This window comes from Stegostoma tigrinum, chromosome 14 (genome assembly GCF_030684315.1).
Source record: "Stegostoma tigrinum isolate sSteTig4 chromosome 14, sSteTig4.hap1, whole genome shotgun sequence".
In the NCBI taxonomy this organism is placed as follows: Eukaryota; Metazoa; Chordata; class Chondrichthyes; order Orectolobiformes; family Stegostomatidae; genus Stegostoma; species Stegostoma tigrinum.
The window spans coordinates 52,317,256-52,340,555 of NC_081367.1; the positions used below are offsets into that span (position 1 = coordinate 52,317,256).

Here is a 23,300-nt window from a genome sequence, read left to right on the forward strand (position 1 = left end):
AATAGGCTTAAGGCATGGCAAGATAGCTCTGATTCATAGAATACATGTCCTGTACCAGGTTGAGATTTGTGGATGAATCATTTGGCCTTGACAATCACATGTGTAGGAAGTGACTCCAGCTACAAAACATTGAGATACAGACTTTGGAACTTGAACTGCATGGGTGGTGAGGAAGAAGAGCGAAAGTGTAGTAATGGTAGGCAATTTGGTATTTAAGGAAATTGACCTCAGGGTGGAATGTTACCTTTGTGGTGGCAGGATCAAGGATGTCACAGAATAGCTGCAGGACATTCTTTCTTGAGAAAGTGAAGAGCATTGGCATCAATGATAGAGGTAGAAAGAAGGATTTGAAACTGAAAGATGTATTTAGGGAGATAGGCAAGAGACAGAAACGTAGAAGCTCTAAGGCAAAAATCTCAAGACTGGCCCCAGTACCGCATGAGTGAATTTAGAAATAAGAAGATAGAACAAATGTACATGTGAAGATAAAAACGATATAAGAGATGTTTTTAGATTTTTTTGGGCATTGGACCAGTTCTGAGACAGGTGGGACCTGTTCAAGGAGAACTGGTTTCACCTTAATTGTACTGGAACAAGCAAGTTTACAGGAAGATTCACTATGCTGTTGGGAAGCATTTAAAGTAGTATGCCAGAAGTATAGGAACCAGTAGGGAATTCAGATAGAATTAAAAGAAGCCTAAAGAAAAGTACTATGAATGTTGGAGATCTGAAATAAAACCAGGAAATTTTGGGGAAACTCAGCATGTCTGGCAGCATCTATGGAGAGAGGAACAAAGTTAATGTTCAAAGCCCAAACTTATCTTTCTTTGGAAACTGAATGATAAAATAAAGACTTAACTGGTTACTAGAAGCAACAAAACTGTCAATTAAAGTTGAAATCTGCAGAAACAAAGCATAAAATCGACAAGGGTCAAGTTACAGAATGGTGTTAAAGAGGCTGAATTAAATGCACCCTGTTGAATGCATGCAGGTATTTTCAACAAGATAGGTGAATGGCAGATACTAATAAGAGTAAAAGAGTGTTAATTAATTGCTATTATGGAGATATGACTGAAGGCTGACCAGGACTAGGAACTGAATATTAAGAGGTGGTCAACATTTAGAAAGAGTGGGCAGGCAGAAAGGGTGTTGAGGTAATTCAGTTTTTAAAGATAGGCGATCAATGTATTAGTGTGAGTGGATCTCTGATTGAAAGAATAGACTGTAGAATCTGTTTGGGTGGAGCTATTAAACAGTAAGGGGCAGAAAATGTTGTTTGGAATGGTTTCTAGGCCATAATATAGTAGTGGTAATGGTGTAATTCAGAAAGTTAGAGATACATTTAGCAAGGCGAATATAATAATCATGGATGACTTCATTCTACATATAGATGGGGTAAAACTAATGATCATCAATGCTTTGGAGGAAAAATTGCTGGGATGTTCCAATTTTTCAAATTTTTTGGAGCAATATGTTGAGGAGCCAACTAGGGCATAGATTATTTTATATCCAGTATTATGTAATTATAAAGGGCTGATTGACAATCTCGTTTAGAAAATCTTTAGGGAATAGTTATCATACTATGTTTCTTTTTCAGTTTGAAAATATGTAATGCAATTTGAAACAAGAGCTTTAAATCTAAACAGGGCAATTATGAAGTTATAAGGAGGACATTGACTGCAATAGATTGGAAAAATATGTCAAAAGTTTGCAAAAGATAGGCAATGTCTGGTATTTAAAGAATTAATGGTACAATTGAAAATGTATTCCTTTTGAGGCAAAAATACCCAACAGGAAAACTGAGACAACCATCACTAATAAGATGGTATTAAATCATAGAAGATTTATAAAGTTACTAAAACGTTGTAACCCTGAGGATTGGGAGAATTCTGAGCAAAGGAGGACCAAGAAGGTGATAACATCTGTGAAGACAAACAGTACTTAGTTAACTTCTTTGCCACTTAGTTGTGTCCTATTATAAATTCTCTTGTTTCTCCCCAAGATGGATCCACATTTCTCTTTGCTAATCTATGCCCTTTTTAGGATGTAGGAATGTCTATATAGTATATATCAATAGGAGCTTTTACAATACTTTTTTTTAATGTTTCTTGCTCTTTTAAATACATATTCTTTTCTCTCTTTTGTCATCAACTTCTTGGTCCTCCTTTGCTAAATTCTAGAATTCTCCCAGCCTTCAGGGTTACAACATTTTGGTAACTTTATAAACCTCCTCCTTTGATTTTAATACTACCTTTAACTGTCCTTATTAGTGATGGTTACCTCACTTTTCCTGTTGAGTATTTTTGCCTTAAAAGGAATACATTTTCAATGCTAGCTTTAATTCTTTAAATACCAGACATTGCCTATATGCTTTGCAAACTTGTCATATATTTTCCCAATCTATTGCAGCCGATGTCCCCTTCATAACTGCCTTACTTAGATATAAAGCCCTAGTTTCAGATTGTATTACATATTTTCAAACTGAAAGAAAACATAGAATGGTAACCATTCCCTGATGATTTTTTAAAATTACATTATTAATCAGGCCTTCATAATTTCATAATACTGAATGTAAAATAGCCAATGCCCAGTTGGCTGTTCAACATATTGCTCCAAATAAATTGAAAATTTGAAACATTCCAGGATTTCTTCCTCCACCACATTGATGTCCATTATTTTTACCCCCATGTATATGTAGATTGCAGTCACCCTTGATTACTATATTCTCTCTGCTATATGCACCTCTAGTTTCACAGATGAAGAAATGTGAAGTGTCCCTGGATAATTAAGATTCAAAGATCTTGCGATAGTCTAAAGCTGAAAGGAATTATTAACAGTAAAATGTGTTCTTGGAAAAGTTAATGGAATTTGAAGTTGACAAATCTCCAAGACCTTAGAGAGTTGAAAGAGAAGGCTACAGAGATAGTGGATACAATATTGATCATTATTCAAAGTTTTAATAATTCTACAAAAGTTCCTGTAGGTTACAGCTGTAACCACAGCCTGTTCCAGAGATGAGGGAGAGAGAAAATGGGGAAATACAGACTGATCAGTGTGAAATAAATAGTGGTAGAACTACTAGAATCTAGTTTTTTTTTCATATTTTACTAACCAACCTGTTCAGAGATGTTATTAAACATCTCTGGAGCAGGTGGGATTTGAACCTAGATCTCCTGGCTCAAAGATAGACACATTACTAATTCACCGCAAGAACTCTTAAGTCCTAGAATCTATTTTAAAGGATATAATTGCCAGATTTCCTGATTCATCAAAATGTCTTAGTTAAAAAGTGCTTTAAAAACACAATTTTTAAGACTATAAGACATAGGAGCAGAAATTAGGCCATTCGGCCCATCGAGCCTGCTCCACCATTCAATCATAGCTGATAAGTTCGTCAATCCCATTCTCCTGCTTCCTCCCTGTAACCCTTGATCCCCTTGATAATCAAGAACCTATCTATCTTAGTCTTAAATGAACTCAATGACCTGGCCTCCACAGCCTTCTGTGGCAGTCAATTCCATAGATTCACCAATCTCTGGCTGAAGATATTTCTCCTTATCTCTGTTCTAAAAGGTCTTCCGTTTGCTCTAAGGCTGTGCCCCCGGGTCCTGGTCTCTCCTACCAATGGAAACGTCTTCCCAACATCCAATTTGTCCAGGCCATTCAGCATTGTCTAGGTTTCAATTAGATCCCTCCTCATCCATCTAAACTCCACAAGTCCCAGATTCCTCAAACGTTCCTCATATGTTAAGCTTTCCATTCCTGGGATCGTTCTTGTGAACCTCCTCTGAACCCGCTCCAGGGCCAGTACATCATTCCTGAGATATGGGGCCCAAAACTGTACACAATACTCCAAATGTGGCCTGACCAGAGCCGTATACAGCCTCAGAAGTACTTCCCTGCTTTTATATTCCAGTACTCTCAAAATAAATGCCAACATTGCATTTGCCTTCCTGACTATTGACTTGACCTGCAAGTTTACCTTGAGAGAATCCTGGACTAGAACTCTTTGTACTTCCGATTTCTGAATTTTCTCTCCATTTTGAAAATAGCCCATGCTTTTATTCTTCTTACCAAAGTGCATGACATCACACTTTCCCATGTTGTACTCAATCTGCCACTTCTTTGCCCACTCACCTAATCTATCCAAATCCTTCTGCAGCTTTGCCACCTCCTCAATACTACCTGCCTCTCCACCTATCTTTGTATTGCCTGCAAACTTAGCCAGAATGCCCACAGTTCCTTCATCTAGATCATTAATGTACAAAGTGAAAAGTTGTGGTCCCAATACTGATCCTTGCTGAACACCACTTGTCACCAGCTACCATCCTGAGAAAGACCCTTTTAACCCCATTGTCTGCTTTCTGCCAGACAGATAATCTTCTATGCATGCTAACACCTTGTTCATAACACCATGATCCCTTATCTTACTCAGCAGCCTCCTGTGCGGTACATTGTCAAAGGCCTTGGTGAAGTCCAGGTAAATAACATCCATTGGCTCTCCTTGGTCTACCCTGCTTGTTACTTCCTCAAAGAATTCTAGCAGACTTGTCGGGGCAATGAACTCCCCTTGATGAAACTATGCTGACTTTGCCCTACTTTACCATACACTTCCAAATATTCAGAAATCTCATCCTTCACGATGGACTCCAAAATCTTACCTACTACCAAGGTTAGGCTAATTGGCCTGTAATTTTCCAAATGCTTTTGTTCTAGGTGGTGTTCAGGGGATGGGTGCAAGATAATGCCAGGAGAGCTGACCTGCAGAAACAGAGCATAGGCAGACCAGGTGGGCGAGTACTGAGGTAGGCTGATTAGGACTGCTTCAGTTCTCTAGGACTTTGTCTCAGTTGTTCTAGAAATTGTTAGGCTCTGATGCCTCATTTAAAGAACTTTTGCATCATGACATTTACACAGATTTCACTTACTTTCAAGAGCATTTGTGTCTACTTCTTAAATTTGTGACTCCTGCAGTATATGAAATGGACCTTGCGGCTCTAAAAATGGGGTCTGTTCGAATTCAGCACTGGATTCAGCATGGTCCCACTGAATTTGGGTTTCTTTCCTGTATGAACCATGCCACACACTCTTACCGTACAAAAGTCTTTCTGTTGAAAATGAGAGCAGGACTCTTTTTAAATTTGTTGATGGAAAATGTTGTCACTGGTTAGGCAGCATTTATTGTCTGGAGGGTAGTTGAGAATTAACCACATTACTGTTGGTCTGGAGTCACATATAGGCTGAATCAGGTTAGGATGGCAGATCTCTTTTCCTGAAGAACATTAGTGAACCAGATGGGCTTTACAATAATTGACAGTGGTTACATTTGTCACCATTAGTTAAGCTTTATATTTTTTTAAATTGAATTCAAATTTCAAATGGGTTTTAAATCCACGATTAAAGAACTTAGTCTGGTGTTCTGGATTATGAGCCTAATGACCTTACCACTATTTCGCTGCCTCCCCATTCTTCATCATAGAGTCATAGGATCCCTGCAGTGTGGAAATAGGCCCTCCGGCCCAACATGTCCACACCAACCGTCACAGCGTCCCACCCAGACCCACCCCTATAACCCACCTAATGTACACACCCCTGAACACTACAGGCAATTTAGCATGGCCAATTCACCTAGCCTGTACATGTTTGGACTGTGGGAGGAAACTGGAGCACCCAGAGGAAACCCACGTAGATAAGGGGAGAACGTGCAAACTCCACACAGACAGAGGGTGGAATCAAACCCGGGTCCCTGGTGCTGTGAGGCACCTGTGCTGACCACTGAGCCACCGTGCCATTTTTAAAGGCCTGTAGAATCTTCCCAACTATGTGAAAATCTAGCTGTTAGTATCCAACCACCACTGCCTCACGGAATTAGACTGATATGGAGACAATGGAACAGGAGTTTAGATCCAGGTCTCAACCCATCTATGCATAATACTTCAGTTCAATATTTTTATTCCCCGCATTGCAACACTGAGGGAGGATGTCTTCAGAATCTAACTTGTATCGTGCCGGTAGACTGTTGGACTGCACTTAACATGAATGATAACTTAAATACTACAATGATAGAGTACAGCAAAGCCATATCATCTGTTAAGATATTTGCACTCAAACAGATGAAATTGTGATGTTTAAAATTTATGAGCTGTTCTCAGTATTTTGAAATTAACAATTATTACAAAAATGTCCTAAACTGTTGGTAGAAAAGCATGATTTTAATTTGAATTATACACCTATCCAGTCTAATGTAATTGGGATCAAAGAAATCTTCAGTGTTTTCAATTTTTTTTACTTTGAGAGCTTTACCTTTAATGATCTATTATTAAACTGATATATGGAGCATTGATACAATAGCTTGTTCTGTCCAGTATGTCATCTTATCATTCTCAATAATTACTCTTCCATGCTGCCTGTCCTCAGAAAGAGCTCATTCTTTGTCTACTTAAAGCTATTGAAACATTTGAGAATGTACCCTTGAAGAGCTTATTTAATGTATTCCCCCTAAAAAGCAAAAGTCCACAAGTAACATGAAGAATGTACTATTTTTTAAAAAGCTGGATTGAAACTAAATTATCTGCTTAATGTTTTGAACAATTTCTGCATTTTTTTCTCTTTGCAAATGTTCTCAAGTTTCATTATCAAATAAAAGAGACTAACTGTCCAGAACATATATGACATCAGCACAGTCCCACGGTCAAATTGTCAGGAGTTACATTCATTCCAAGATCCATTAAAAATAGGAACTGGAGTTGGCCACTTAGCCCCTTGAGCCTGCTTCGCTATTCAATAGGATTATGGCTAATCCAACTCTCCGCACGTCCATTTTTCTACCCTTTCCCCCTAACTCTTGATTCCGTGACTGACCAAGAACTTACATCTCAGCCTTAAATACACACAAGTACTCTGCCTCACAGCTCTGTCGCAAGGAATTTCAAAGACTCACACCCCTATGAGAGAAGAAATTCCACTTCATCTCAGTCTTAAATTGGCACCCCTTAATTCTGAGACTATATCCCCTTATCCCAGACACTCACATAAGGGGAAGCATTCTCTCAGCTTTTACCCTGTCACGCGCCTTATGAATTCTATGTCTTTTTGAGATCGCCTCTTTTTCTAAATTTCGATGAGTCACAACCTGTGTAACTTTTGCTCACTAAACAATCTTTCCATACCAAGAATCATCATAGTAAATTTTCTTTGAACTGCTTCCAATGAAAAAATAAAGTATTGTTTAATGAAAATTGTGCAAGGCATTGTCCTCAGCGGCCAGATTGAGAATAGCCAAGATTGACATTCAAATGCAGGTGAACTAAGATTTCTAATTTCATATCAATGTACTGTACTATAATGCAAACATTTTTTACTCAATTAAGTTAATAAATCCAGTGTGTTTCATGATATGTATATTTGTATATTTGGCACTTCCTGCCTAACTTCTCTTCAACAGAACAGTGTTTGATTTGATTTCGGTGTACCTATTCTGTTCTATCCTCCGTAGTCAAAATTATCCCGAGGATAATGTTTCAAAGCCTTTTATTTGGTGTTCTGTCCCTAAAATGGTTGTACAGTCAGTTTTACACTGTAACAACATGTAAAAGTGCCTGTTACGGATTGATGAATCGTCTTTCCAACTGAGGACCGAATAGTCCAGGTTTTGGATCTTTCCTTCCACTGAGGCAGTCATCTTTACAACTATCATTGTTTCAATTTGAATGGCTCACAGTTTGATATCTGATACACGAAGCACTATTTTGCACCTTGCTAGGATACATTCTAAAAGTTTCTTTCTTATGATTTGAGACAGAGACACATTTTAACAAGGTTTTTAACAGTTCACTGAAACAGGCATGGCCTGCTGAAGACTCAATCATGAAGAAATGTTTTAAACTTTGTTTTTCAGGTGCAGATTTCTAAAGCAGAAATGTGTCCTGTGCAAGAGATAATGGGGACTGCAGATGCTGGAGAATCCAAGGTAACAAAGTGTGAAGCTGGATGAACACAGCAGGCCAAGCAGCATCTCAGGAGCACAAAAGCTGACGTTTCGGGCCTAGACCCTTCATCAGAGAGGAAGGGTCTAGGCTCGAAACGTCAGCTTTTGTGCTCCTGAGATGCTGCTTGGCCTGCTGTGTTCATCTAGCTTCACACTTTGTTATCATGTGTCCAGTGCAAGATGACCTAGAAGAGGTGAGGTAGGAGAAAATGTAAGGCTTCTGGAATAGTAGAAGGGAGGGAGGGAATAGAGGTATTGGAATGGATGGTCTCGATCTTGGAGACAAGGATGTATGAGGTTGTCATTTGTTGTTTGAGGTGATGATGAAGGTGACAGAGGAGAAGAAGGGTGTAAGTTGATTGTACGGAGAATTGAAGCTTGGGCTAATTGTTGCAATTGTTTATTAACCTTAGAATTATTGCAAACAACACGTAAACTTAAACAATGAGTTTTCAAATGTTCATTGAATAAAGTCAATTGAGAAAATAAGTGTTGACAAACCTAGGTCAGAACTGTTGCCATAATTTAACTTTAACAGCTTGCTGATTATAAAATTAGAGTTAAGAGCAGTTTGAGCTTGTCCAACTTATGTATCTCCATCTCTACAGATTTCTAATGACTCCTTCTATGCTCTGTGACTGTGTCACGGTTTGCTTCCTTAAACTTCATTCCCTTGGTCTCAAGGAAAGATGTACATTTAATTGACATACTAACTGGTACAGGCATATACCAGTAATCCTAACTGTGGAAAGATCTTTTTCTTCCTCTCTTTGGAGATACACTTTCATTTTACAGACATCTTTCTACATGCTGATAATAAGCAACACCTTCTGTTACAATGTTTGCTCTTAAACTGATAAAGAAAGACTAAAAACCATGGATTCAAGACTGAAGCTTGAGGTGTTGGGATTGTATTCATTAGACATTAGGGTTTAGAAGGTTGAGGGGAGATCTAATAGAAACTTACAAGATAATGTATGGCTTAGAAAGGGTGGACGCTGGAAGTTGTTTCCGTTAGGCAGAGAGGCTAGGACCCATGGGCACAGCCTTAGAATTAGAGGGGGTAAATTTAAAATGGAAATGAGGAGATATTTCTTCAGCCAGAGAGTGGTGGGCTTGTGGAATTCATTGCCACAGATTGCAGTGGAGGCCGGGACGTTAGATGCCTTCAAGGCAGAGATCGATAAATTCTTGATCTCACAAGGAATCAAGGGCTACCGGGAGAGTGCAGGGAAGTGGAGTTGAAATGCCCATCAGCCATGATTTAAATGGCGGAGTGGACTCGATGGGCCAAATGGCCTTACTTCCACTCCTATGTCTTATGGTCTTATGTTTCACTGTTAAAATGGCAAATTTGTTTGTAATTCACAAAGGAGTCAATTTTGTTGACCGATTATGTTGGAAGAGTTCAGCATTTTGGTATCAGTCCCATCACACTGCCATGTTGGTAGCCGTAATGACCTCCAAAACAATGAAGCATCTTGACATATCTGGCTGTATGTTTGCTTCTTAGCTTAATAGCTTTTGTTTGACTCAGATAAAGAAAGGCATGTCTCAGTTAATGAGACACCCTTGAGACTGTGACCTTGATGGGTTGTCTTCTATCCCTGAGAAGGAATAGACTTGAGTAGAGAGATGTTTTGACTTTAATTTAGACTAAATTGGAACTTATAGTCTCTAAACCTAATTGGAAAATTTAGTGGAGTGAGTGTTTATGTGAGATTAAGGTTGATAAAGATAATTTATCTGAAAATCTTTGACGCCAACAGCAAGTAGTAGATACCTGATTAAAAAAAAAATCAAAGGCTTAAGGGAGAGTTGTCTCTATCATAGCTTTCCATGCTTGCTCAATTCAAAGATGTTATAGAAAGAAAGTCAAGTGACCTGTAAGGTATTATGTTTCTTGCTATGTACTAAGTAAAGTCCTCTGATCTGAATCCTATTCTTTTTGGCTAAGTCCAAGTTACATTGAGTTCTTCGCTCACCTGTGCTCTCACCTCTCAGCTTGCACCCCACCAATCCTGAATGACTTCTCTTCATCCATTGCAGCACTCCCAGTAAAACTGTGGTCAGTGCCATTCATTGCACAGTACTTCTAATCACTGGTTATGACACCTTCTCTCTCTTATGTTTTGCAGGTACCACCCAGCATGTCCATAACTCCTGGACCTCTGAGAAACGAGTACCAAGGCCTCAAAAGAAGCATCAGCAACGTGCTTTAAGCATCCCACATGAGCTCAGTTACTGACACCTCAGTGGGAATGTAAGGCTTCGTGAGTGTGGGACTACATGCTGGTGGGCATCTCACTGTGGAATATCCACAGCTGGCCAAGCAAGAAATGCCCTAAACACACTGGCACTCAAAGGACATCTTTACCCTGTTCTCTCCAAGAATGCTTGCAGCCATTTTCTTCTCTATTGCAATCATCATTTAGATTTCCTGCACAATGAAAGATGACAATAAGTAATGTTCAACCACTGACTTACAACCACTGTCTCAATGTCAGTGAGTTCCAAACATATAAATTCTCTTCCAGATAGTCTATGAAGTTTACAGGAAGGACTTTGTCCTTCCAGATTCCCACTCAACCCATGTACATGCATCTGCATCTGCCTTCCTTTGCCCCACAGCTCTTGACTAAAAGTGCCAGGCCCCCCACATCTATTGCAGTTAGGGTGCTTCTGACCGTGGACAGACTGCCATTCCACCTGAACCCCTTCCCATTCATATTTTACTGTATACCTCCCATGCAGACTGAGTCGACCTCCTTCACATTGTCATTCCACCTACCCACCAATCTCCCCCACCTCCCCCCAACCCTTCCCCACCTCTACCCCATCCTTCCCCCAGGCAGTAGCTCCCAGTCCTAGAGACAATTTCCCAAGTCTCATTCCTGTGGCATAGCCCCTTTCGTCTTAGAATCTGCACACAGAGTCAATGGACTGGCCATATCCTGATCCTTGAGTGACTCAATTGGACAGCCCAAAACAAAAATTGCCCACACCCCTGACTGACAAATGTACATTTCCCCAGCTGCATTAGCCGTAAACCCAGACTGTCCACTATGGAGTTACAGAACTGACCGTGACACACTCTCTGGACTGCAGAGTCATGGGCTCCTGATCAAGATCACCTGAGCAGATGCCTGACAGTGGTCAATTCCCTTGACAGATATGTGAGGCTACCTACTGTGTTAGGAGCCGTGACTGATGAGTTCGTTGATTGTCTTCATTGAGGACTACTTCTCCAAGGCTTCAAGACATGGCTACTTGCATGTTGGCTGCATAAGCTGTTGGCACATAGTGAAGGCATGAGATTGCTGGAGCACTCTACCATGTAGCACAATATATACCTCTTGATGAGAACTGTGAACTAGCAAAGTAAGCCAGCTGGTTGTGTGATTGTGCTAATTGGGACAGCAAGGCAAGGCATAGCTATTGTGAGCAAGCAGGTAGGCTCTAATTAAGCAAAAGCAAAGAAACCCACCAAGTACCCGGTTCCGTCTGTGAACTGGTTACTTATCCCTGTGCACAAAATGTCCCATCAGCTGTGTTTTAATGCAAATTGCCAGTGTGCTCTGTAATGTAAATCTGTGCTTCCAGCAGAGCATCCTGCCAGTGTATTGGAGAGGTGCCATAATGGTTATGAAGGGTTGGCAAAAACACCGAATGCCATTGTCTAAGAATGAGAGATACATATGGCTGGTGCTTTTGGATCATTCCTGAGCTGCAGTTTGTTCAAATGCAAATTGGAGATTGTTCAGAGTAAGTGGTGAGCTGACTATACCAGATACCCACTCTTGTTTTCACTTTGAGTCTTCTCAAAATTTACTTTGTCCGGTAAGATAGAAAGCTGAAATTTAAGAAAGCAGTTTAACAAGCTGCAATCTCCTTTAATCGGCAACTCTCCACCAGCTCGTGGGAACCTTCTCATGCTACTTGTGAGAAGATGAGCCTCACTGGGCCTCTTGTCTGATTCTGCCAGAAATCTTGCCATTGTCCTTATTGCTTAGACTTTCTTTAAAACTCTGCCCTTTCACGCTGAAGGTGACATTGCTTTCCCTCAGACAGTTGTTGTAGGCTTGAAGGAGGGTTCCCTGCAGTGTTTCAGTATTTGCTGGTGGTCTCCAGAACTGTTGTAATGGTTATTGCACAGCAAAGTAATCCCAAACCCATCTACCTCAGGAAGCATTAGGAAAACAAAACATTCCTTCTTTTGTGAAATAACAGAGACCAGAAAGGTGGAGATCTGTGATTCCATCCTGATAACCTTAAACACAGGTGAAGCATTGATATTTACCAACATCTTTTGAAATATATGCCTTCAACTTCTTAAAGCGTACTTTTAATATTTAAGTAAAAGTTTGCAAATACTTTTTTATGAAATGGTGTTTCTGTCCACAATCACTATTCTTTAACATTCTTCATAATTTACATAATACAACTTTGCCTCAGGTATAAGTTACAATATTAAACAACTCTAAATCTAACAAGAATTTGATTTTGTTTCGACTTAGGGGATCGTTTTCTTGTTTTTACATTCGCGGCCAGAATTACGGCGAACTATGTCATTACCCCTTTAAAAAAATCTGTGAAGCACAAAGTCTACAGTGTACTGGGGTCTGAAAGACGTGTTATGATCGCGGTGCCCAGCTATCTTTAGCCTCATTTTACACGCAGTTTGCTTTTGAAATAGGTCTTGGGACGATATTCTTAGATTGGAAGAATTGCGGAGAAAAAGAAAGAACAAAATTGCACAATTACGGCGATAAAATAACAACTTTGAAGGACATTTTGCAACTTGCAGTGTGTGCAATGGAGAAAGTCCGATTCTTAACCGGAGCGGCTGCCAGACTCTTGTAATCATTAACTTGACAAAAGGAACTCGCAAGGGTATATACGGAGCAGAAGAAGTCAAAGCGGTGGGAAAGCCTTCGGTCGTTTTCAACAAGGAGCGCAACATGCAGGGACCCACTCTCTGGGCTGTGTGCGCCTTCGTCGGCATCTTCAATTTGGGCAAGTACAAAAATGCCTTTCAGTTTGATGCAAACTTTGGGTTGTAACCTGAGGCTGGCCAAGAAAGTCGATAATGTTCCGGCTGTTTGGAGAGGGATGTATGACTGAATTCAAGTAGACTGTGTCAAAATAATTAGAGCCAAAATGATTTGAGGTAGTTTATGTGTTTAAGGTGTGGGATTGTTCGCCAATACGTATCGTGTGAATTGTGAAAAACTCACATTGCTAAACTTTCTGTCCTTTGCCATTGCGTGTATTTTCAACCTTAGCCTGATGTTGCCCGGGACCACTGCATATTCAGGAGGAAAACTGGAGTGAATCAAATTCTGAGAATCTGTAGTAGAAGGAGAAATATATCGCAAATCAATCGGGCGAGTTTTCACTCGATTGCCAGGGATTCGGATGCAGGCTCGCGATTATCATTGGATTGACAGACATCGACTCATTCTACATCTGAAAATCAAGGCGTACCACACGTAATCCACCAAATCGACCAGCAGAGTCTCATTGCATCTTGAATAAAACACGAGGAATTTGGACAAATAGCCATCAGTATTGTTAATCCAAATGTTACTGTTTGACAATGTGGAATCCAAACTATCACTGTCACTAAAGCACTTAAGATTACTACCCCTACCTCTCCCCCCCCCCCCCCCCCGCGCCCGCCAATCCACACACTTCAATTTCCAGTGATCAGCCATTAAGAAATTCCAGGCTGGAGGCGAAAAACTGAATTTTGGCTTTGAAACATCAAGCACAAAAAAAATGTTTTCTAAAAACCATCTTGCGTCTGTGTTCAAAATTCTATAAGCTGCTTGCTACTGTTAGGTTTTGATTAATTCGATGTAAACGCAAATCCATTTGATTAAATTAGATGAAATTTCCACAAAGATTTCAAGGGAAATTTAGTGGAAATGAAAAGTAGACAATCTGTATAATTGGTGACCATTCCACGGTGCCAGTTTCGTGCCCAGGCGGCAGGCAGTATACTTTCTTTCACAACCTGAGGAGAAGCTGACTCGGAGGATTCTGTATGCCTCTGCTGGCCAGTTCTTGCAGATTTGCATCAATACTTCAAATAAGCTTTACAGTTGTCTTTGTTCAATGTATTTTCTTTAACCTGGACAACAACAAATGAATTCTATGCTCGTTCTTCATGATTGTTGCAGAATTCTTTGAAGACCGGAGATCTGATGGATTCGATAGTTGCAGAATTTAAGCATATGTTGAGTCAGATGCAGACGTAGACTATCAAATCTTCAAATCCCCCGGCATTATTTTGCCAGAGAATAAGATGCATATTCACCATTACATTCTAAGACAGTGGCTCCCAAAACGAGGAATATGTACCCCTGTAGGTGCAGCTGATGTCTCTAAGGGGTACTTTGCCCTTATTTGTGTCATTGTGGACTCTCATGGATAGGAGGTTTTCCCACCTTTTACAAGCCTTCCATTCTCTCAGTCAGTTTTCCAAATGCAGCTCACTGTCATTGGTGCTTACGGTGGCACTGCCATACATCAGCCATTTGCTTGCAGTTTCCCACAGTTGCAGGTTCTCTCTTACATATGCTACTAATAGCGACACCAGCGAGGTACAGTTGTGTCTTTTAGTAATACAAGTTGGAGAGAAACAATCTGTGATCAGTAGAGCAGAGATGGTGGTTAAGTGAGTGACAGGGCATGAGTGTATGTGCTGGTGTGGTGGTACTATTGGTAAATGCAAGAGCAGTATCTGTTGGTCCAAATACACTCCAAGTAGGTGAGGTCAGCTGATTTCTGCGTGCACACTGCCAAAGCAGTCAACGTGATCAAACTATTTCAAGTTACAAAGTGAATGGGGTAAGGGAATTTGCCAAATGGGGCTGCTGAATGAGTGGGCAAGAGGAAAGTTTGGGAAGAGGATGTTGAGTAAGTGAGCGTGGGTCTTTGGAAAGTGAGGTTGTTGAGGAGTGAGTGCAGAAAAAATGGGCTGGCAGATGTAGGCGGCTGAACGGCCTCCTCCTGTTACCATTTGGTTTGGTCTAATGGAAGAGTGGCAGCTGTTCATAGGTGTAGGAGATGGAGGTGAGATTCAGACTTAGCCCTAGTCTAGCAGAGATTTAAAAGCACATCATTTAGTCTGATTCGATTTAAAACCCTTCAGTTCATTACAATGCTGCCAAGAATTCAGAATGCAGTGAACGCAGACCCTTATTTATTGTTCAGCAGCCAACTATACACCTTCAGGGACCTTTGTCAGGGCATGGTGGTTGTCTAGAGGTGTGTTTAACCCTAAACACGGTTTCTGAATTTTAATTAAATTATTTAAATAAATATGGAAAAATCTAGGATCAGAATATTGATGCTACTTACTAGCTATAAAATTCCATCGCGCCCAGTTATATCTTTTACAGAAGGAAATTCACTGGTCTGCCAAACCTGGTATACATGTTCAGTATTGTGGTTGACAATTAACTGCCTTCTGAAATGCAAGTCACTCTATTGTCACCACACTCTTCTGGTTGACCAGACTAGATACAGCCTTGCCAGTACTCTGCTAGACTCACAATTAGACTTGCTCAAGCAAAAGCATCACTAAATTGCTGCAGACTTGAACTTTGATTTATTTGATAGTATAATTTACAGCCTACAGGGCCAATGTTAAACTGTTAAACTGGGGCTGAGGTAACTTTTTGGCTTTGCTATTTATCACTGAAGATTCCAAGATTAGTCTTTTATGAGCGAAAGAATTTACCATCAGGGGAGTTAGGCAACCCATGAAAATAGCTTTGTAAATACACGATCAGAGTTCATCAATATCCCAAGCTTGGTTGACATCCATTTAATTGTACCCTTTGAATACTGAATTTTAATCTTTGGTGGCAAGAGGAGGGCATTAATTGGAAGAAACACCAACTAAAATATTGATATGATCTGAAACAAAGACAAAGTTGCTGGATAGGCTCAGCAGGTCTGGCAGCATATGTGAAGGATAAAACAGTGTTAGCATTTCGGGTCTGGTGACCCTTTCTCACAACCAGAATTGAGGAAGGGTCACTTGCCCTGAAACGTTAACTCTGATTTTTTTCCTTCTCAGATGCTGCCAAACCTGCTGAGCTTTTCCAACAAATTTTGTTTTTGTTCCTGATTTACAGCATCTGCAGTTCTTTTGGTTTTTATTTGATATCATCCTAGGTTAGTAGGTTCAGAAAAAAATGGAAGACTTGAATATTGCTGAAATAAGCTACTTGTACCATGGGGTCCTCACTATTGTCTATCACATGCTTACCTTCATAAACTTCACACCTTGAAGTTCCATGCACTATAAGATTGGCCTCATCAGCAAGGCTGAGCCTCTTGATCACTGCTGCTGAAATTGTGTGAACATCAAAGCCATCCTGTTTAACAACAGTTACCCAAATCAGATCACTTTTATTTGTTTATTGCACACACCTGTGTATGCGCCTCATGTCACCACGCTTGGTCCTGCAATGTGCCAAGTCTACCTCAAATCTCCCTGGAAGGTAAGGTAGCTCAAAAATGTGAACAACATGTGAAGGTTATCAGTTTCTTTCATGCTATTGCTATGGTTTAGTAACATGAGTGGTGTTCATCACTAACAGGATGCTGCTGTCAGTCTAGAAAGAAGTTTAGCCTATCACACAAATGAGTGGTGTTGTATGCAGATTTCATTGCTAGTATTATGCTAAGCATGTATGCCATACATTCCAAAACCTGGTGACTTGTTTCAGACGGCATGTTCTTTTGGCTGTTTGCAATGAGCAAAGTACTGAATGTACTTAACCAGCCTTTGCTTGCAAAACTTAAAACATGTTGCCCATCATGAATTTGGATAATATTTTCTTCATTATCCTGAATGTGCTAAGAATTACAGTGACAATCAACCGAAGACTGTTAGGTGACTTCCAGTGCTGTGCACTTGAGAATACTAGAGTCAGATGTAGCAATAGACGAGGCATTGTTCTGAGAGAACATTTACATATCTTGCACCTATTTTAATTTAACAAAGTAGGTGACTGCCATTTGCTGGTTAATTTCTCAGCGCAATGCCCTGACCAATCAGAGTTAAACTATATGGTTTAAATTTAAACAAAGCTTGAGAGTTAATTGGCAGCCATCATTTAATCGATATATTCTCCATGAGATTGCCTCTACCAACAGAGTCCATTTATCAACCAATCAGGCCTTCTTTCTAATACAGTACAAAATGTTTTTCCTCTTTACACTAATATCCTTGCAAATGTTGGAAAACTTAGAAATGTGTCTTTTTCAATAATACTCAACGACTGATTGCCTTAGTTGCAGCACTTGTCAAACTTGGGCATTCAGTCTGAATTTGAGTGGATTTTGACATATTTAAGACATTTGAACCCATGCTTGCTGTCACATTTCTTTTGATATAAAATAAAGCTATTCCCCTATTTTTGAAATGTGGAATAAAAACCTAACTGCTTTAAAACCCTGATTCACTAACCTGTTTGTTCTGACTGCCAAATTACAGGGACAAAGGAAATGTTTGAAGATAAATCAACTTTTAATGCTGATTTAGGTCTTTACTGTTGAAGTGACTGGAGAAAAGAAAATTTCTGCTCTTCATAACTAGATAAATGTGGATTATGAAAAATAATAGTGGTTCTCTCTGAAAACCAGACCTTTACACACTGTCAGTGCAAGAATGACTTTTCACTGGTGTAGAAACGCACATAGTTAATCCCAGTTGAGCAGTTCTCATTTCTTTCATTTTTCTTGCAGCATATGGATTAAAGGAGATTCGATGGTGTGTTATTTCCACTCTTGAGATGAACAAGTGCATGAAAATGAAAGAAGCTTTTCAATCTGCCAAAATATATCCTTCCATGTCCTGTGTTCAGGCAACCTCGGCATTGGACTGTGCAGAAAAGATAGCGGTATACTTTTGGTCATTTTCCCCATACCTAGAACTTTTGCTGAAGCAATTGAATCATACTTCTTTCAGGCATACTTATCCTCTGTATTATTTAGAAAGTTTTCACGACTTTATCTTGGTAATTTAGTAAAAAACAAATAACATATTGTTTCTCTGAGTTTCCTTGACTTCTTTATATGAAATGACATTTTTTGAAATATAAGATTATGAATTGTCAATATTGCTTTATTGGTGAAGGCCACAACTTGGCTGTTGTTGACTACCTACTTTACTGAGCAATTGACCATCAAATTAATGACAAGGTCCTGGGGACTATTACTGAACAAAGACACCATGGTGAGCAGGTTCATAGTTCCTTGAAAGAGGAGTCGCAAGTAGATAGGATAATGAAGAAGATGTTTGGTATGCTTGCCTTTATTGGTCAGTACATTGAGTATAGGAGAAGGGAGGTCATGTGCAGCTGTACAGGACATTGGTGAGGCCACTTTTAGAATACTGTGTTCAATTCTATGTTCAATCCTTGCTATGGGAAAGATGTTGTGAAACTTGAAAGGGTTCAGAAAAGATTAACAAGCATGTTACCGGGGTTGGAGGGTTTGAGCTACAGGGAGAGGCTGAATGGGCTGGGGTTATTTACCCTGGCTGTTGGAGGCTGAGGGGTAACCTTATAGAGGTTTATAAAATCATGAGGGGCATGGATAGGGTAAATAGACAAGGCCTTTTCTCTGGGATGTGGAGTCCAAAACTAGAGGGTGTAGGTTTAAGGTGAGGGGGGGAAGATTTAAAAGGGATCTAAGGGGCAACTTTTTCAAGCAGAGGGTGGTGTGTGTATGGAATGAGCTGTCAGAGGAAGTGGTGGAGGCTGATACAATTACAACATTTAAAAGTCATCAGGATGTGTATATAAATAGGAAGGTTTTAGAGGAATATGGGCCAAATGCTGGTTAATAGTACTAGATTTATTTACAATATCAGGTTGGCATGGACAAGTTGGACCAAAAGGTCTGTTTCTGTGCTGTACTTCTCTATGAGTCTAAGTAGGATTAATATTTTTTTGTATCACCTTTGGCATCAAGGCCTCAAAATCTGAGTGAAAGCATTATATACTTATTAATCCCAATTACCAAGGCACAAGTAAGACCAAGGACATGTCACTGGGCAGCTAAATAATCTATTGTTTCTGGTGTTTGGGTCAATCCAGTATGTCATCTGGTGTTTCACCTTTCCAATTTACTACTTTAAATTGATATGATATTATGCATGCCCTTATGATTTTCATGGGTGTTGAAGATAATTTTGATTATTATTTTTGTAGGGCCAGCAGAAGTAAAGTGTCCCTCCATACTCTGGAGAAATAATTTAGATCCTGGCTGTTCTAGCCTCTCCAGCCAAGATTCACTTTCTTACTGCTAGCTAGAGCAATCTACTATTTGCAGGCAGACTATCTGGTGAACTGCACTGGGCTTTTTGTATGATTCTTGTATGAGCTCAAACCAACAGCTGTTTCTTTGCTTTAAGTATGGGTTAGTGGTTAATCGCGCAACACTCAGTCAACCTCAGTACTGGAAAGATGCCCAGTTCCTAGCCTATAAAGGAGTAGCGCATTTCTGTATATATGAATTAAAATAGAGAGCTGGATAAATACTTGTCTAGATATTTAAAATCCACAGGCTGGATTTTGCTGAGACCGGCTCAGTAATATTCAGTGAGATGGAAGAGTTTTCCTTTCATTAAAGATAGCAACCAGGATGTCATGCTGCCAGCTAGGTCAATCAGTTGGCAGTGGAGTCTTGGCAGAAGCACTAAGAGGAAGTCAATGTTAAGGCAGTTTGGGGGCTATAATGGCATTTCAAGATGGAGTTGCTTTGCTGCATGCATAGCACTGCAGAAATAGACAAATCATTGGCCAGCAGGTTAATAGGGACAAAAGGGAAAAATCTCTGTAGGAACATACTCGACCATAACTATGGCCAGTTGTAGTCATGTGTGTCACCATGTGGTGTGGCTCCACTAGATCTGATAACTTGCATAGCCTGCCCCAGGGAGACCTGTTCTCTAAAGATGGCTTTCAATCATGGCAAGGATTTCCTTTTCCCAGCCACAATTTTTTGTCTGTAATTGGTGCATTAATATAATGGTTTCCTCCATCTGTTAATCAAACAATTCCTGCCCACATTTAATGCACATCAATTTTGAGATTGAGATTGAGAGATGTGAAGGTATGTGGCGAAAAAGTGTGTATACAGACTAAGGTTGCAGAACAGCATGATCTCGTTGATTGACAGAATAGATTCTTCTTAGGGAAGGGAATCAATAGATGGGAATGTGGCATTCAAACATATTGCGGCTATATATTGAAAGGCTGAATGACCGACTTCTGCTTCTAATTCTTACGTTTGTATGTGTGCTCATACAGAGTTGGAAAGACTCTTGTTTCTTCCAGTCTCGACTCCTCACCTCCCTTTAGGGAATTTATGATGTTTGAGATATCCAGCGAGCCAGATTTAAAACTGGAGGAGGGAAACAGCGATTTAATCACAGGCTCGCAACCAGATTAAAATATTTAAATGAGCAGCCTACCTCCTGAGATCAAGTGGTTGCCAGCTTCCTCCTTTTGCTGAACCTCTACCCTTGGCCATGCCTCCTTACAAAATTCAAAGCAGACTGGGTGGCTGTTGGTGTGAACTTTTCAAAATGTTTACATTCACATCACCCATTGCCATACATTATCACATGCCCTCTCCAGATACTTGTATGACTGTGTTAGATTTCTTATTTTTCCAATTTAAATATTTCCCACTTATTTTCAACTGAAAATAAACAAATGACCCTGTTTGAAGCTGCATTTATTACAAAATTGGCACTGTAATTTCGGCTTACTGGTCATTCCTTTCATAGGCACCTGGTGGAAAAAAACAGGATGACTGGGATTCAGCAGCTAACCACAATATTCAAATTGCTAACCACAAAGACTTACACAGTACAACAGACAAGTCAGCAAACACGACAGAGCAGAAAAAAAGTGAATAGGTTTTTTGCTACAGTAAACAGCTTGTCCTGCGGAATAACTTCTGTATTACTCAGGCACCTTTCAACCAAACAGTGTACACTGGAATTAGACACAGAATGGCCCAACCCTTTATTCATCAATGCTATTTGTAAAAGTCTCCAGTCAGGTATATAAAAGTAGTTGCTGGAAAAGCTCAGCAACTTTGTTTTTGGTCCTGGTTTACAGCATCAGCAGTTCTTTTGGTGTTTATATAAAATTAGTTAATTGTCTATTTTTAATTGGTTGAATTAATTTAGAGAACTGTTAAAAAGCCATAAAACAAAGTGCTGGAGAAACTCCACAGATCTGGCAGCATCTGTGGAGAGAAACATGGAATTGACATTTTGGTCCGAAATAAAGCCATAGTGGATTCAAAACTATAACTCTGTTTCTCCATCCACAGACTCTGCCTTATTCTGAATTTCTCAAGCGCTTTTTGTTTTTATTTTAGATCTCTGCAGTACTTTAATCTAATTGTCAAAGGCAAGTTGTATTTAACTAACTTGCTTGAGTTTTTTGAGGTAACACAGATTATGAACATATGAACAAGAAATAAAAATAGGCCACTCGGCCCTTCAAGCCAAGGGCTGTAAGATCATGGCTGATCTGATTTTTACTTCAAATCTACATTTCTGCATATTCCCAATACTCTTTCATTGTTTTGGTCATCAAGAATCTACCTATCACTGCCTTAAAACTATTTTAAAAACTTACAACTACTGCCTTTAGAGAAAGAGAATTCTGAGGACTTCTAACCCTCTCAGAGACAAAATGTTTTCTCATCCAAATTTTGAATTGGCGACCACTTGTTTTTAAACTATGACCACTAGTTCTAGACTCTCCCACAAGAGGGAACATCCTTTCAACATCCACCTAGAGAACTAGAGAAGTCCTCTCCGGATCGTATATGTTTCAATTACGTCATCTCAAGCACTTCAAATTCCACAGGACACAGGTCCACCCTATTTAGTCTTCTTTCTCATGGCAATGCGTTCATTTGAAGTGCTGATCTAGTAAATTATCTCTGAACTGCTTCCAGTATATTAACTCTCTTCCATAAGAATGATAAACAGCAATAGACACAATACCCCAGATGGGCTCTCACCAATATCCCGTATAATTGAAGCATAACCTTCCTACTCTCGCACTCAATTCCCTCACAAAACCTGAGAACTCAGTTCTGAGAAAAGGTCATCGGATCTGAAATGATAACTCTGATTTTTTTTCTTCACAGATGCTGCCAGACCTGCTGAGCTTTCCCAGCAACTTCTGCTTTTGTTCTTGATTTACAGCATCCACAGTTCTTTTGGTTTTTATTAACCTAATGCAGTGATATGGTGTAAACAGATCCCCAAAATGTGTTAGATAAAGTGCCACTCAGTAGGCTTTTCAGCAAAATGGAAACCAGAGAATACAAAGTCGGGGGGGGTGGGGGGGGGGGTTGCGACATAGAAATGAAATTGGCTCATTGATAACAATGGACACCAGTGGTGTGTGGATATTTCTCAGAATGGAGGAAGATAAACAACAATGTTTCCAGGAATCAATACTTGAATCTCTTTTTATTTCTTAATTTAATCATGCAGACTTATGAATCGAGGGCACAAATTCACAATTTGGAGATGAACAAAACTTTAATGTGTGGCGAACTGTGAGTAGGAAGATGACCTTAAAAGAACATAGACAGGTTCATAGAATGGGTGGGCACCTGGCAGATTGAATTCCATACACAGGAATCTGAAGTGTGACATTTTAGTAGAAAGAACAAGGAAAGACATCACAAATAAATGGTACGATTCTAATGGTGGTTCATAAGCAGAGACACCTGGGAGAATGTATGCGTATTAGGGGAGGCGATGGGCTAGTAGGATTATCGCTGGACTGTTAATCCAGAGACCCAGATAATGTTCTGGGGCCCCTGGTTCGAATTCTGTGTGTGGATAGTGGAATTTGAATTCAATAAATATCTGGAATTAAGAATCCATTGATGACTATGGATCCGTTGTTGATTGTTGGAAAAACCCATCTGGTTCACTAATGTCCTTGGGGGAAGGAATCTGCTATCCTTGCCTGGTCTGGCCTACATGTGACTCCAGGTCCATATAATGTGTTTGGCTCTTAACTGCCCTCTCAGCAATTAGGGATGGGCAGTAAATGCTGCCTAGCCAGTGACACCCTCATCCTGTGAACAAATAAAGAAAAAACAAGGCAATATGTAGGGTTGAGAAACTGGCTAAAATAATCTTACGGAATCCTGGGCTCAACAGATAGAATTTTGCAGTAGAAAAGCAAGGCAGTTATCATGAACCTTTATGAAACACAGTTTTGGCTTTGGTTGGAGT

At 39.8% G+C, this 23,300-nt stretch overlaps 1 protein-coding gene across 1 annotated transcript in view; it reads left to right on the forward strand.

Moving 5' to 3' along the window:
* The first annotated feature begins 12,590 nt into the window (after nt 1-12,590).
* Nucleotides 12,591-23,300, forward strand: part of meltf (melanotransferrin) — a 78,394-nt gene continuing 67,684 nt past the window's right edge. The window contains exons 1-2 of the mRNA XM_048541860.2: nt 12,591-13,003; nt 17,756-17,910. Coding sequence (XP_048397817.1) covers nt 12,949-13,003; nt 17,756-17,910 — 210 coding nt within the window. The 5' untranslated portion in view covers nt 12,591-12,948. The remainder of the gene's footprint in view (nt 13,004-17,755; nt 17,911-23,300) is intronic.